Below are 17,051 nucleotides of genomic sequence, written 5' to 3' on the forward strand. Positions count from 1 at the left end.
GTATTCTGCCTGGAAGTTACCTCTAGTGCTTGGTTCACTCTTGAGTTGGAAGAGCTGAGCTTCTACTCTGGAGAGTTGCTGCTGAAGTGTCTCTACTGTCTTCCTGTGCTCTTCTTGCAGGTTCCTGACCTGATCTCTGAAGTTGTTCCGGAGCGCTTCATTCTGGGCTGTCAGCTGACCCAGCGCCTGGGCGTGCTCTGTTTTGATGACCATGTTCTCAGACTGTATTGTGCAGAGTCTGAAAACAGTGCATGCACAAACAGTAAGACACAAGCAGCAAAACACTCTAAGTTTTACATTTCAAAATTTTTACAGTTTGAGGCAGTTTTCTATTTTCATGTGTATGATTATCTTAGAACAACTATGTGTGCAACTTTTTTCATTTAAAGTCCTCTTTTTACAGGGAAAATCTGAGACTGAAAAAGCTACACATTACTTACTATATGAATGCACTGTGCTATATAAACTCGAATTCTATTCCAGAACAAAAAATTCAGACATCTTTGGGAAATAAAGACTTAAGAGACACTGTGGTCTAAACATTCTTAAATTTTAAAACTGCATCATGACTGTTTATAGCATCATACAGGGCATGTCACTTTACTTCCTCTAACATTTATTTACCAAACACTTACTTAGGACTTCTATAAACACAGGTTTCTAAGATGGTAAGTTTATTTTTTTTAAACCTCAACTTTTAAACCTCAACTACACAGAAGAGTGTAGTAGTTAGCAAGAAAAATGTCAGTAACTCATCAGTTGAACTTGGTTTGGAGGTACTCCAGAAGCACACCAAAACTGTCACAAGCAATTAAATAAATAATAATATATAATACTGACATGATATATACTAATATAATAAATAAAGTCACAAGCAATTAAACAAAGGTATTAATGGAAAAACTAAGCCCAGAACTTACCCTTATATATAAGCATACAGACTTAAACAGAGCCAGAGCAGAAACGACCAGTGTTTAGGTATAAGGGAACCCATTGTGAAATGGGTTGTTTCCAGAAAAATGCAGAACATAATTTGGTTGATTACAGTGAATCATTATGTAGCTATCAGGAACAGATAAACTGTTCAAAGACAATGACAAGAAGTCAACAGTTCCTAATATCCATCAGTAATTTCTAATTAGTACTTCATGTGAATATCTCTGTACCCTAAATGGAGAAGAAAAGACAATCATAGATTCTTTGCGTGGAGCTCAAGTATTAGGTACTCATGTGATTTTACAGGGAATGATACAGATTAAACAGATTCCATTCAATTTGAAAGAAAAATAAGGCAAATTAAGCCTCTGGCAAGCACAAACAAAATATAGTACTTTCTGTAAGAAAGGCGTTTGGTGCACGTTTTGTCAGTGAACTTGTTTGCTTTCCATATAATTATCTTATTTTTTTTTAATAGGAAACATCCATAAAATTTAGTAGAGTGGTACAACACAAATGTGGTGCTGGGCAGGGCATTAGACTTAAAAATGGTCAATGTTAACTGACTATTAACATTAAAAAATGTTAATTTTTAGATCTGATAGTTAAGAGGTAGAAGGTTTGCAGAAATCTCAAATTCCCCTATCAGCTGCTATTTCACTGTCATTGTGGAAGCTTCTGATGGCTTGTGAAAAATAGCAAACAATCCTTTCAAAATTCTTTTAAGTTTCTCAACAACATGCCTATTTTTTGGAAGTACAGTTATAGGCTTCTATATGTTAAGATCTTAAAATTAAAACAAAATAAAATATCCCTATCCTTCTATCAGCAGACCATACTTTTCACGGAGTTCTGCTTCTTTTGCAACAGTCTCTTGCAGCATCTTATTGTGTCTTTCCAGCAGGGTGTCGTGTTCAGACTGCAATGCCTGCAGTTCAGATGCATTCATCTGTGAATTATGCTGAGCATCTTGCAGCTTAGCTTTAAGTTGATCTATCACCATTTCCAACTGTTCCCTGCATGTGGAAGAAAAAGGAATACACAACATGCATTTAAAACAATTAAATAATTTCAGAACTTATATGATATCCACAACATTTTGGATAGTTCATCCAATTTGCATATTTATTAATAAATCAATACAGTACTAAGACCAAAATAATTTCAGAATATGGCTACAGCAGAAACAATCAGATCCTGTTTCAAAATAGATACAAACAGGTTTGCCACATCCCATCTGAACTGCTGGGAATGCAATTATTGGGGTAGGAAGCATGAATGACAGCACCTTCTACTTCAAGGAGGGACAAGACAGAAGGAAAATAATACACGGGAATCAGATGGGAGAAAAAATTTCTTTTTAAAAGTGGTGAGGATTTTTTTTTAAATTTGTTTAGTAAATGCACATCAGTTCAGTAAGACCAAATTCAGGGGACAAATGGTTAGAGTAGATTTTGAGCAAATTTCTAGAAAGCAACATCAAGTCCATAATAGACAAACTCAGTTGGTCAGAAACAATTCAAAATCAGAAATACCAGGAAGAAAAAAATCTTAAGTCACACGCATGCTTTTTTTACTCATTTCTGTGTTTATATATTATATATGCAGACACCTCCATTATGTCATGAACTGTGTATCTCACTAATCCTTAGAGCTGATACTTGTAAATAATTTCTTTGGGAACCATTTGTCATCTGTTTATTGCTTATCCAATTTGTTTCCAAGACAGTTCTCTCTCACAAAAAAAAAAAAAAAAAAAAAAAAAAAAAAAAAAAAAAAAAAAAAAAAAAAATCAATACCAGAACTTCTTCAAATTCTGCAAATAAGAGAGCCAAAGAAATGCAGCTCTTACAGTTTGTCTGCTTCAGAAGCAAGAACGTTTCAAAAACCCCAAACCAGTCCCGAAGCAATCCTCCCACACGGCGCCAGTCGCCCTCTGGTGGATGCTTGGCCGCACTTGCCGGCACCGGCTGCGGGTGCGGGGCAGACACGAATCCTGGCATTTACACGAAAACGCCCAGTCTGTCACCAAGGGCACCACCAATGACTAATAAAAGTAACTTGCACAAACTGATTGACTTTTGCAGTGAGTTGAGACATTTTCTGAAGTGAATAAGAATTCACCTAGCTTATGACTGTACTAAAAGGATTTTCAGGGAACTTCTGGTAGTGTAACTCTTTCCTTCCAAGTCTTTCTTTCCTCATATGAAACAACATACTGCATATTTATGAAATCCTGTAACTGATGACTGAATTGCCATCCAGAGCTTTACCTACACTTAACCACTCACTCCTGAAAATGTTCAAAGTGAGCTCAGCTGAACTAAACCAATCTGCTCTTTTCCTCTTAGTTGCAAATGGAACTTGACTACTTCTCGTCAGAGAAAATGACGTGTCAAGTCTATACAGAATGTGCCAGCTAATTTCTGCTCATGAGACTTATAAAAAACTTCCTAAGGCCTTACTTCTCCTTCCACCTGTAACAATAGATGATCTACACAAAAATAATGGTTAAAAAGACAAATCCAGCTAATAGAAACTAATATAGCACCACGACAGTAGGAACTGATAATATTTCTTCTGTTCAGCTAGACAGCACCACAGTCAAATTAGAGATCAAGTAAAAATGTTAGTTTTACCTTTCTTGTTTGGCTCCTTCAGATTCTGTCCGGGCTGTAGATTTATTCTTTTGCTGTTTTAGAACATTATGAACACGGACTTTGTAGCTCTCAAATTCAGATGTAACAGATGCTTGTTCAGCCTATCACACAGAAAACAAACCTGTAAGTTATACTATTGACTACTGCTCCCTTATTTCTCTATAATGAAATGCATCTTACACTGAAAAAAATTAAAACCACCTGCTGCCATTTCCTTCTTTAAAATAGATAATTAAAACAGCGACCACCATAACAATGTTTCTTTAGATTTTAACTGAGTATCATATAATGTGAAACTTTAGACACTGATTTTCAATATACCAGTATTAAAGAAAAGAAAGAATACTTGAAAATTCAACAATTACATTCAGCTGAGAGATTCATAAGCCAGGGGATCTATGAAACAGCTTAAATGAAAGCAAAGGTGACAGAAAATACAAGAGGCATAATTCTGTTTCTCTCCAATACTACAAGGGTGACAAAAATTCTAATGTGCCACAAGGTTATGCATAATTCTGAGTTAAGTCAGTCTTGCAATGGTATTACATAGCACCAGATATAATATTGTAGTTGACTGTAAAGGTGTTTGGTCTGTCTTTTCTCCTAAATTCAGCTGTTGCCTGAGTTTCTGTGGACATACAGAAAACTGCCTCACATCACAGTAGCTTCATCCTTGACTGTACAAAGATTACTGCCACCCTTCCAGTACTCACACTGCATATTCCTCTTAAAGAAAACCAAAACCAAAACAGCACTGACACAGGTTTTCTTTCTTGGAGCTTGTCTTAGGACAAGCTCATGGATTCATTAGTCACTTGCACTTACAGGTAACTAAAATGCTCTCATTTCCAAGAGGAGGATTTTGGAAACTTTCCCTTCAGCTGAACTGGTAACTGAAATTCTACAGAACTGCTTCTGATTAGCCACTGGTCCAGATTTTCAGAGTCTGTACATTTTGTAGCCATATTCTTTACATTAATCCTTTGCTTTTCTTCTTGTCAAACTGTGTGAATATTCCTAAGTCCTCAGGGACACAGCCTTAAATGTCAGCATAATTTCTGTTTTCTACTATCTGCTTTTGGTGTCCACGTTTCCTTTAGAGGGAATTTTCCTCTGCTAATAACCTTAATAATATCTATTTTCCATATGTAGGGCAACTAAACAGGAAAGCTAATCCTTCAAGAGGTTCAAGCCATGCCAATATGGAAGATCTACAACCTTGCTGATTTCACAGCATCACAGAGCAAACCACCACAGACAGGCATTGTAAGCACCTATGCATGAAGAACACATTTGTAAAACCATGATCCATGTGTACAGGCACAACTAAGACAAACCTCCTGTAGCAGCAATCACAAAGTTTGTCCATTTCAGTTCAGCTTTTTGAAATGTAGAAGTTCTTTTGAGAGGCTGCATTCAGCTGTTGCCTACCTGCAGGATGCACCTACCACCACACCTAGCATACAACAGTGGCCATGGAGTAGTGCAGTAATCCCCATAAAGGTGGTTGGAACAGAAGAGTCCTACTATATTTTGAATCTGTTTGTCTCCAATGTAAACACTGCATTCCAGGACCATCAAACTGGGTTATATGAGCAAAGAAGTCCCAGAAACAATAATAAACTTTAGCACACTGTCAGTTTTCCATGTAGTTCAGCTGCCAGTTAAGAAGCTGCTCATATTTCAGCATGTTAAAAGGTGCTTGCAAATCTATTTTTTCACAGCTTTTTTTCTTTAAAGTGGTATCTGTGTTAACTGGTTTTACATGAAACAACTTATATTTCTATTTTTTCATATGTGCTCTTTTCTTTAAAGAGTTTTATTTTCCCTGAGTGTATATTAAATGATATCTTAAATAAATCCTGGCTTCCCACTACCACAAGTTTTTCCCTACTGTAAATAGCAGTATGCAAGTCCAGATGTTTCACTCCAAGTGATACACATCAACGAGGACAGTCAGGCTTGTCGAGGACAGTCTGGCTTGTCCCTTATACCACCACTCAATACTGGGGTAATTCACAATTCCTGACAGACAAAAAGAGAAAAGTGAAAAATCTGCAAAATATTTTTGAGGAAGCAAAGAGTGCTAGTAATCTCCCTTCTTAAGCCTCTAAGATTACTCCTTCCACTGGAATACCTGGGCTGCTCTGCACTCCTCTTGCAGGGTTGCAATTTTTTGCTGGCAAGCACTCATCGTACGCTGGTGCTGCTCCGAAGACGTTCGCAGCTGTTCCTGAACTTTATGCTTTTCTGATGTCAGTACAGCCACTTGAATCTGAAAAAGTCAGTTGAAAATTTCACTATCACAAAAACCTTTTTACTTTTCCAAGGAAACATGCCACTGAGAACCTAGGACTCCACTGCAGTAATTCCTGTCAGTACAGCCACTTGAATCTGAAAAAGTCAGTTGAAAATTTCACTATCACGAAAACTTTTTTTTACTTTTCCAAGGGAACATGCCACTGAGAACCTAGGACTCCACGGCAGTAATTCCTACACAGAACTGGTGAATACAAAATTAAAATCCAACAAAAACAGAATAAAATAATAGACATGGGTTACCATATAATAATTTTTAAAAAGTGGCACTGTTTAAAGAGAGAATTGAAGATATAATTACAATGTTGGGGTAGAAGCATTTAAGAAAGCCAACCTCTCTCTCTTCTCTGCTTCTTTCATTACATTTTAATCCATTTCTATTCTGTATACAGATGGACAACACTTAAGATTTTTGCTGACAACGCTGTGCTCTTCTGTTTTTAAACTGAGCAACTTCCATTTTTAATGAAACATTAAAAAATATGTTCCAGTTACAAGCTTCAAAAGTCCTCTCCTTTGGTGGAAAGAGAAAGAGGAAAAAGACAGGGTAAATGCACTTAAAGAAAATCATAGCAAAAAATATTTTGGGGGGAAAGCAGAAAACAGACAAAACTCATTTAAGAAAAATCTTAAAGAAAATCATAGCAAAAAATATTTTGGGGGAAAGCAGAAAACAGACAAAACTCTTTTAAGGAAAAGAACCAGTAACCTAAAAGTAACAATAGCACTTCTTTATTCTTCAGCCTATATTCCATGTGCCCAGTACAAATCACACCCTCACTACTTAAATGAGAAAACTTGTACTAACAAAAAGTGAAGTTTCTTGCCTTATAGGCTTCCACTTGCTGTTGACTAGCTTCCAGTTCCCCTTTCAATGATGCCTGCAACATTAGATGGTCATTTTCCTGCAAGATAAAAATTACCTGGAGATTAAAAAAAACCCCTCCAAAATCAGTAACCTAAAAAATCAGCTACCAGCTGTTTTTTAAAATCTAGTTTAAAAATAGAATACGCAGTCATTAGCATATGGACTTACAGCTTGTTTTGAATCAGCCAGTTCTTTTTTGGTTTTCACCAGGAGTTGTTTGATCTTGGCATTTCTTTCCTCATCCTGCTGCATAGTTGACTGAAGTGACTCTAATGCAGAGAAAAACAATTATATGCAAAGGAAACTTCCCCTCTTATATTTCCTTAAAAATGCTGGAAAACATTTTTTAAAATTCCAGCAGATTCCTTAAGAGCTGTGAACAAATAGCTTACAGTAACTTTAGTATCCTTTTCCTAAGTTATCACAAAGATCTTAAAATAAGTGAAATGTTTTCAAGATTTGCACTTGAGCATAGGAAGAAAGTGAATTTTTAACCACATGGTAATCACTAAAGTTTTATCAGTATGGTATATCTGAATGAAACCCTTGTCAGTCACCAATATTTAGAACTTATTAATAACTTTATCAGGTAATAAACACAGTATGACAGGCAGGTAAATTGGCTTTTAAGAGCTGAACACTGGATTAAGTGATTGATAACCTAGTAAAGGTTCCTCTAAGACAAAATGCAAATGTTTAGTATTCCCTGGAAAGCTTACCCTCACTTGCTGACTTGAGAAGTTTTTTCTGAATTGTATCTTTTACCACTGCTAATTATACCATAGTGACTCTTCTGTTTATAGTTTACTCACTTATTTCTTCCTGTAGGGTCTCTTGTTTCTGTTTCTGAATCCCTGTTTCTTGCTCAAGATCTTCTATTCTGCTGTCTTTATCAGTAATCTTCTGATTAAGTTCTTTTACTAGCCTTTCATAATCAGCTATTTCCATATCCATCAGTGTACTCTTTTGAGCATCCTGCAAGGTACACAAAATGAAGTTAAGAGCTTACAATTTGCCTTGCCTGCTAAGACTTTTGTAATTCTGTAAAAAACTATTGCTCATCAGACAAAGATTTTGTCTCTATCCATATCCACAAATTTCACCCACCCATTGGGTTTCCATATCCTCAGTAAATAATCTGTTTTCAAACAAGAATCAAAAGCTTGGAAAAACCTGTTGCTAGTTTTATCAGTAGGTATTTTGTATGTATTAGTTTTTGTCATCTTCAGTCCTTACAACCAAGGCAATTTCTTAACAGTGCACTATACATGTACTGCAGACATCTGAATTCTATTCCTATTTCTACTCATGAAAGACACATAACCCAAGCTAAACAAACAAGCAAACAAAAAATAAAACCAAAACCAATTCCAAAAGTACATTTCAGCTCTCCAAGCACACCAGGGGCAAAAGCCCTCACATTCTCCCTTTTGCAAACCTCCATCTTTCAAATCCTCAGAACAGAAAGGGAGGCATTCAACACAGCCAGATGGGCCATAATCTTTGGTAGTCCATTAAGCACTAACATGGATAGTAACTCTACCTTTCTGGCCAGCTCTAGTTCTTGCATAGTTTTCTGCAGATGTTTCTTCTCCTTCTGAAGCTGCATCTGAAGCTCCTCCATTTCTCGGAGAGCACCACTATGTTCCTGAAATTTAAGTAGATGTCAATTATGCAGTCCAATTTCAAAACAGATGCCAACATCTTTCTATACTCAGACACATACACACACAGACTTGTGTTATACAAAGATAGCTGATTCCTTTCTTAGGAAATCACTGTGAACCAGAGAAAAAACAATAATACTATGAAGTGGTTTTCACATTCTGTATACCTACCCCTAACCTGAACTGACAGCCTTGCAAAGTTCTTTCAATAAACAGACCAAGTTTTCAAAAAAAAAAAGTCAAGTAACATAGAGGGAAAGTGCAGAACCTGGTCTATACAAACACAGTTTACAAAGGTCTAACAGAAATCACATCCATTGAAAGTAATGCTTCAGCCCATTTACCATCTTTATGAAGTACTACCTTTGTTTTCTGCTCTCTTAGAAGCTTTTCAGCTTCTAGTTCTTTGTCAGTCTTTGCTTTGGCTCTTTGTATCTCCAGTATCTGAGTTTCCAGCAGCTTAGCATTATTTTGCACTGTTTCAACACGAGCCAGGAGGTCTTCATTAGCAGAGAGTAACTGATCATGCTGAAATTAGCACAGTGGAATGATAAAAACATAAACTGAATTTATGTGCAATGTTAACAGATAAAATATTTTCTGTATTAAAAAAAAATACCCAACAGTGATTTCTATCCAAATCCCTTACAAACAACACACCTACAGATGAGTCTTGTCCAGCTTAATTCTTTCAAACCACATTAATAAACAGGTGAAATTAAAGCCATTAGCAGATTTTGGTTATTTTTTTTCAGTTAATTTGCCCAGCTTTCTGTAAATGGCAAAAATCAAAAGAAATCTGAAAAAAATACCCTAAAACTTATGCTTTCTGCATTATCACCTTCTCCTTGCAACAATACAGTATTTCAATACCTATTGCCACACTTCAAATACAGTTGCTGTATTTATAAAAAAATGATCATACTATTAACTCCTAAGAAAGGCTGAACTGCAAACTTTGACTGAGCCACCAAGTCTTGCACCAGTACACAATAAGAACTCTACTGCATCAGAAATACTTTTGCAATGACTTTGACAGATTTAATTTTGACATTTTCAATGATGTATCCTAGTCTTTATTTTGCCTATTAAGAATGAAGTGTAAGTGAAAGATGTCAACTACTTAAACAGTGTTTTATTTACAAATTCTTTGAAACAAACTTGAAAAATGCAAAGCCTGCATAATCAGCAGAATATTTCTTATTTCTTCCTATGCTATTTACTACTGGCTTTTGTTTATAAGGAAACAGTGGCCTAGGTGGATCTCTGGTATATGGGGCCTGGGAATTTAAATCCTAAATGCCAAATCCATTGCAGTTAGCTTTGCAAAGATGTGTCTCACAGCCCCTTAATTACCATTTTAGACTCTTCTGAAGGCCACTATAGTACTCTACAATGCATCTTAAAGTCTAATCCTTGTGAAAAATGCAAAATCCATAACTCATTTAGTATATTTAAACACTCTGTTGATTAAACAAAAATATAAAAAACCCCAAAGCCACATTTTGTTGAAGAAATAGAAGAAAAAATGTCTCAGTTAAAGGTTACTGCACTTCATAAAAAGTGTAGGTGTGCAGTCAGAGAAACAGTGCAAGTTTGATACTTGCAGCAAAGCTGTAGGTCCACAATCAAGCCAGAGATGATCTGCTCTTTTCTGTGAGTTGACCTGGGATAAATTAAACTCTTTCTATAGACAAAGTCAGACATATTTATATGTCAGATATATTTAATGGCCCAGGTAAAGTATCAGATGTTGAAAAGGAATAAACTTTATCTTAAAGTCAGATATATTTATCTTTGTCATGGCCCAGGTAAAGTATCAGATGTTGAAAAGGAACAAACAAACCACTCTGAATTTCAAGTTACTATTTAAAACACACTTAAGTTATGAAACTATAGTAGTAATGACATGATTAGGACTTACATTCAACAGGCAACATTAATTTTTATGGTACTTATCAACAGATCAGACCCACATCCAGAACTGACCTGCTCAGATGACACCTGCAACTGTCTTGTGAGGTCCTCTATCTGACGTTCAAGATTATTTGCTCTGGCTTTTTCAGAATCCAGCTGCTCTGCTTGCTTGTCATATTCCATCAAAAGATTCTTAACACATACAAACACAAAGGTATAATTTTTTACAAGACATATTCTTGTAAAAAGAATACTAAATATCACATTCTATATCTTTGAGGTGTGCTTACCCTGTATTTCATTATATGAGTTGTCTTACTGCAACATCAGAAATATCAGAATGAAATTAAAGCTATCATTCAATTACAGGCTCTGGGAGAAATCGCTTTCAGTTCATGACATTCTAAAATAATACAGGTTGGAAGATAGCTCAGCAGGTGTCACCCTCCTGCTTAAAATAGGGTCAGCAGTGAGATGAGACCAGGTTGCTCAGAGCTTTGTCCAATCATGTCTTTCCAAGGACCTGCTTCCAAGAATGGAGATGGCTACTCCACTTAGCAACCTATTCCAAAGCTTGACCATTCTCATAGCATAAAAATGTTTATTCATGTATCCAGTTGGAATCTTTCCCTTCAATTGAGAACTACTGTCTTATCTCGCACCATCATTCATAACCTGACTCACTTCATAATGTCTCTGTAGGTACTGGAAGACTCCTATCAGGTTCCTTTGAAGTTTTCTGCAGGCTGAGCAGCTTCTCATCACTCATTCCAGTCCCCTACTAACCTGTCATCCCTCCACTGAAATCACTTCCAGTTATCAATGTCTTTTTTGTATTTGGGGGGAGAAGGAGGAACAAGAGTTGATGTTAATACTCTCAATCATTTAGATGGGAAATGACCTTTAAGATCATAGAATCTAACTGTAAATCCAGCACTGCCAAATCCACCACTAACATATGTCCTTAAGTGCCGTGTTTACCTCATATACAAAGTGCTTGCTGTATTTACTTATTGTACTTTAAATACCACCAGGGATGGTGATTCCATTGCTTCTCTGTTTGAATGCTCAAGCACTCTTCTCGTAAAGAAATTGTTCCTAATATCCAATCTAAACCTCCCCTGGTAGAACTTAAGGACATTTCCCTATCTTGTTGCTTGAGAGAAAAGAAAGATCCCCACCTGACTACACTCTCTTTCCAGGTGTTTGAAAAGAGCAATAAGCTTCCCCTGGGCCTGCTGTTCTCCACACTACCTAACCTCAGTTCCCTCAGCTTCTGCTCCTAAGTCTTACAGGGAACAGCTTTCTCTTGGGGAAGCAATGCTGACTTGTCACCTGCTTCTGCTTCGTGTGCCCAGAGATGCAGCTTCTGCTCCTAAGTCTTACAGGGAACAGCTTTCTCTTGGGGAAGCTGACTTGTCACCTGCTTCTGCTTCATGTGCCCAGAGATGTGCTCCAACAAGACTTGCTCCCAGAAAATTACAAGTTTGTCTTTATAATTTAAGGATTTTCAAACTGATCTTTGATTTTATGAACTTTTCAGAATTCATAGGGATTTATGTTTTGCCTAGCAACACATTGCTTGGTATGTATGATGGGGTTAAAAATAGCATTCCAGTAGAAAGGAAGTGTCTCATTTTCTTCTGACAGCAGCTGCATGGTTCCCTGAAGAGAACCTTACATTTCTTGATTGTGGTATTCAACTGCACTGACACAATTTCTTTTGCCAAACATAATTGTGCAAGTAAATAGCAATGTCTATCCAGGTTAGGCTTCAAACCCAAAGTATTTTCTGATAGTTTACTGTCTTTTGTGAATACAGCACTATTCTTACCTTATAGCTTTCAGCTCCTTGAATTACATCTTTCATTGAAGCAGACAATTGATCTTTTTCTGATCGAACCAAGTCCAACTCTTCCTTCAGAGTCTGCATCTTAATAAAAAGAAGTGTGTGTCATTAAAACAAAGCTCCCATGAAAAATCTTCTTCATATTAGGAATTAGTCAGGGTACCTCTTTTCGGCTGGCATCTAATTCTTTCTTTGCTTTCACAGCAACCACTTTAATTTTATTTAGCTTCTCTCCTTTTTCGGCAGATTCTTTTTCGAGCATCCCTAAAAGAAATACATAAGAAAATTAAAAATTATACCCTTCCATTTCTTCCCAAGAAATAAAATTAAATGAAATTCAATTAGAACACAAACATCAGCATGACTTTAAAACCAAACAAAATACAAAGCAGGGGGAGATATTCAAGTGTTTCATGAAGTCAAGCATTTAATTTGAAGCTAAAACATCCAGACATACAGAGAATTTAGGGGCAATCTTTCCCTGGACAATCTTCCCCTGTTTCAGGAGCTTCCATCACAGTTAAGAGCAATACTCCTGTCTACTTCTACATAGATTTAACAACTCAGAAGCATTTTCCTTCTCTTGTGTTGGGATAACTGCAATAAAGCAACAGTAGTTTTGGCAGTGTTGCTTCCCTTTCCTTCTGGTAGCCTTGGGGATTCTTAGTGATACATCTCCCTTTATTAAAAAATAAAGATTAAATCCACTACACTGTTTATAGACAGACATACAGAGGAACAAATAGCCTTAAAAAGTACCAAATCATATCCAACTTAAAATTGCTAACATTTTAAATTCCCAGTGGAAGGAATACTGAAGGAAGATGCATTAATATCCACTTCCCCATCTGCCTCGAATTGTGGAAATATAGGGCAATTATGCAAAGAAAGAAAAGGTAACAATCCAAAGAAGCCAGACCATTTATATAAAAGAATAAAGTGAAAAAGATACCAATTTTTTCTTGAAGTTCTGCTACTGAAGACTGTTGATCAGTTTTCTCAGTCATTGTTTCCATTAAATTCTGTATTATAAAAAAAGATATAAGAAGTATTACAAACAGTTCTTTGTGGTACCTGTTTTGTCCCTAACAAGACACCAGAAGTTTCAGCTACAGCTAAAACTATGTTCTTACAACCAGGAAAGACCTTATGAACAACTTTTTATCAGCTTGATGAAAGTACAGTTATGCTGAAAGCAGAACATTCCAATCTTTTAAGAGCTGCTTTCCATCCTGTCCAAGGATAAAAAAGGGGAGACAGCCTCATTCTGCAGCTGTCAGCTTTACAAAACCAGCAATTCCCAAGATCTGAAGCAAATGCAGATCAAGAAGTTTTGTCTGAGATGGAACCACAGAAAATTAAGAGGTGAAATATTATGAGGTTAGGTAGTCCATCTAGTCAATTTATTGCTTCAAGGGATATTGATAGGAATGAAGGTTCAACTACAAGCAAACTTTGTCAAAAAAGCATTATGATCGTTCATTTTTTTTTTCCCTGGGGGAAAGAAGGGAATTCTGAGGTGCTAGAAAATTCAGAAATATGTGCTTTCTAGAAGGGAGACTCACTTTCAGGCCAAGGAGAAAAAAAAAGAAAAAAATAGAAAAGAGAGAATTGAAAGTATTTTTTGAACCTTAATTCTGAAGACTTTAGAGGTTTAGTCTTTATACTTCAATAACAAAATATAACCTTTAGAGAACTCAGTTCGTCTTTCACATTTCTAAGCTCAGTTTCCTTTTGTTCCAGAATGAAATTTAAGTCGTCTTGTTTTTCAGATCCTTTTTGCTGTTCTTGTATTTGACTTTCATAAAGAGCAAGTTTTTGACTCATCTCTTCAGTATTAGCTAAAAGATCTTGATTTTCAATCCTTGTTTTTTCACTGGCATTTCTCAATTCCTGGATATCACGTTGAAGCGCTTCTTTTTCAGACAACACTCCTTCCAGTTCTTCTCTCAAGAGATTCTTTTCTTTTTCAAAATCCTGAATCAGGGATCTATGTTCTCTGTGTTGAGCTGCATTTTCTTCCTCTAATCTCTCAACTTCTCGCTGCAACCTAATTACTTCTTCCTCCTTTTGTAGAGCAAGGCACTGCTCTTCTTTAATTTTTGACAAGCATTCATCTGCAATTCTTAACAAGTTAAGAGAATCATATTCTTCATTAGAATCTGAAATGCTGAACCCCACTTGCTCAAGTAGGTGGTACAGCTGAGTTCTTACAAGGGATGTGTGCACTTGTTCATTTTCAAGTAATGTTGACATATGGTCTTTTTCTGCAGCCATCATTTGTAGTTTCTTTTCTAAGTTTTCAGACTGCTCTTTCAGTACTGAACAACTATCTTTTTCAGATGTAGTCTTTCCCAGTTCTTCACTTAATTCACCTTTTTCCTGAATGAGTTTCTTATTTTCCTCATGGAGAGTGTGCACTTCAGATGAAAGCTGTTCTTTATCACGCACCAGAGATTCAATCTGTTTTTCTAATTGCTCTAGCATTTGAGCATCTTCACCCTTAGAAATTAAAGCTTTGTTCAGTCTTTCTGTCAATTCCTCTACTTTTTGCTTCAGGTCATTATTGTGCTGGTTAGTACAATCTACTTCTTGCTGAAGTTCCTGAATTTTAACTTGTTTTTGTTTGCATGTTTCCTGAAGTGTTTCTCTCTCTTCGCCCAAGCATTTTACATCGTTTAAAATATCCCTGTTTTGATCAGTAAGAGCAGTGATCTTCTCTTCCAGTTTTCTTAAAGTAATCTCTTTTTGGTCAATAGAGCTGGTCATTGCACTATTGTCCTCCTGAAGACTAACGATTTTACATTTAAGTTCTTCTGTCTCTAACTGATAAGATGACAATTTTTCTACTTTTTCCTGGAGGCGATTTACATTTTCAAGAAGAACATCCCTTTCATTGAAAGCAGCCCGGAGTTTCTGTTGCAGTTGACTGACATCAGAAGCTTGCTGTTGTTTCATGGATTCAAACTCCTGGCTGATCTTTCCAGCAGATTCGCCTAGCTCAGCCTGTAGAGTTTCCATTGTTTCTCTTAGGCTGTTGTAATTAGACACTGCTTCTTCTTTCTCCTGACTTAACTTTTCAAGTTGTTCTCTAAGTTCCTGCATTTCAAAAACTAATGCCATCTGTTCTTTTTCAGAACCAGATAATAAAGTTTCATTTAGTTCAGAAATTTCTCTCTTGTGCTGATCTTTCAGAGTCTGAATCTCTAATTTGTGCTCTTTCGCAGCATTTTCATAGTGTTGTCCTGCTGCTTGAAGCTCCAATTTTAGTTTTTCAATTACACAGCAGTAATCTTCTTTAGTAAGCTGCAATTCATTTATCTTAAAATCCAAGTCTTCCCGCTCATGAAAGTACTCATCTTTCATACGATGGATTTCCTCTTCCAGTTTTATCTTGACATTGCTCATATAAGTTAACTCGTCTTTTAATATACTATGTTGGGACTGGAGATCTTCTAAACTATGCTCCAGGTACCTAACTTTTTCCTCCATTTTTGCTTTTACACAAGGTTCTTCTTGCGTATCTGCAACATCTATCTTGTTTTCTAAATTTTTATGTAAGACTTCTCTCAGCTGCTCCAAGTCATATTCACGCTGGTCAGTCTGAGCATGCATTTCATCCTTGGCACTTTGCTCTGCCAAATTATGCTGCAACTGATTTATTTGATTTTGCTTTTCTTCATTTTCTTTAGATGATATTTCAATCTGATGCATTAGTTCTGACACCTCTTCCTGATGAGCAGTTTTTAATTTTTTAACTTCTTCATTCAGATTTTTTATTTCATTTTGGTAACACTGAGAGTTGCTTTTAATAGTTTCTTGCAGATTTGTCACTTCTTTGTTTTTGTCTTCATTCACAGCTTCCAACTGCTTGTTCAGACACAAAATTTGCTCCTCATAAGTAGATTTAATTCTTTGGACATCATCTTGTAATCTTTTAACTTCTTTTTGACTATCATTGTAACATTCAACCTGTTCCACCAGCTCCATTTGTTTCTTCACTTGTTCATCTAATTCCATCTTCAATTTTTTTAAATCCTCATTGTGCTTGCATCGTGCATTTGCTAATTCACTCTTCAGAGCTTTTATTTCTTCCAGAGAGTCAATTCTTGATTGTTCCAGTTGCTTCTGCAATTCTTCTGTTTTAGCCACTGCTGCCTAAACAAACAAGCAAATTATTAAACACTGGTAATTTAGCACACAAAATTTCCAAGTGAACTCTTTACATTAATGAATTAGAAAATGTATTAGTCCACAGTTTTAAAAACTGCTGCAGCTTTTAAATATCTAACTGTATCAGGACTACTCGATTCAGAAGACACTACACAGAGCACAGGAACATTTGCAGAATGAGAAAGGAACACTAAGACTAGATTCATGTTTACCAGTATAATTTCACAAAATGGTCACAACAGACTTCAGCTTTAGCAACTATTCTGATAATGTATTAAAGATCAGATTATTTTTAAAGTATCAGATTCAGGTATCTGGAATATAACAATGTCCATCAATTGCAAGCAATTCAGTCTTCACTTTATCATTAATTGAGATTATTGATATAATATAGCTGCCTTGGCTGACAGGTTCTTTCTTATGAATATCTAAAGGCAAACCTCACATGAAGATCTAAAGGTTTACCTTGTAAAGGTAAACTCATGCTCCCATTGAAAGACAGAGCTGATTGATTGATGCCTGTGTAGGCTTTTAACGCACAGACTAAATTCTTCTTGCAGCTGTGGATCTAGACAGCATATATAAGAAGTTTTTATTTATTATTATAAACTAGGGGGTACAGAGAAAATATGATTTAATTTACAAAGCCTTTGTATTTTTTT

At 36.1% G+C, this 17,051-nt stretch overlaps 1 protein-coding gene across 1 annotated transcript in view; it reads right to left on the reverse strand.

Moving 5' to 3' along the window:
* GCC2 (GRIP and coiled-coil domain containing 2) overlaps positions 1 to 17,051 on the reverse strand; it is a 31,893-nt gene that overhangs the window by 8,392 nt on the left and 6,450 nt on the right. Inside the window, exons 6-19 of the mRNA XM_039714170.1 lie at positions 13,903 to 16,374; positions 13,169 to 13,238; positions 12,380 to 12,480; positions 12,202 to 12,300; positions 10,440 to 10,559; positions 8,814 to 8,978; positions 8,327 to 8,431; positions 7,596 to 7,758; positions 6,952 to 7,052; positions 6,743 to 6,820; positions 5,734 to 5,871; positions 3,576 to 3,697; positions 1,776 to 1,952; positions 21 to 238 (exon numbers count right to left, since the gene is read on the reverse strand). Coding sequence (XP_039570104.1) covers positions 21 to 238; positions 1,776 to 1,952; positions 3,576 to 3,697; positions 5,734 to 5,871; positions 6,743 to 6,820; positions 6,952 to 7,052; positions 7,596 to 7,758; positions 8,327 to 8,431; positions 8,814 to 8,978; positions 10,440 to 10,559; positions 12,202 to 12,300; positions 12,380 to 12,480; positions 13,169 to 13,238; positions 13,903 to 16,374 — 4,129 coding nt within the window. The remainder of the gene's footprint in view (positions 1 to 20; positions 239 to 1,775; positions 1,953 to 3,575; positions 3,698 to 5,733; positions 5,872 to 6,742; positions 6,821 to 6,951; positions 7,053 to 7,595; positions 7,759 to 8,326; positions 8,432 to 8,813; positions 8,979 to 10,439; positions 10,560 to 12,201; positions 12,301 to 12,379; positions 12,481 to 13,168; positions 13,239 to 13,902; positions 16,375 to 17,051) is intronic.

The sequence above is a fragment of the Passer montanus genome, unplaced genomic scaffold, assembly GCF_014805655.1.
Source record: "Passer montanus isolate IOZ18808 unplaced genomic scaffold, ASM1480565v1 scaffold3, whole genome shotgun sequence".
Lineage (NCBI taxonomy): Eukaryota > Metazoa > Chordata > Aves > Passeriformes > Passeridae > Passer > Passer montanus.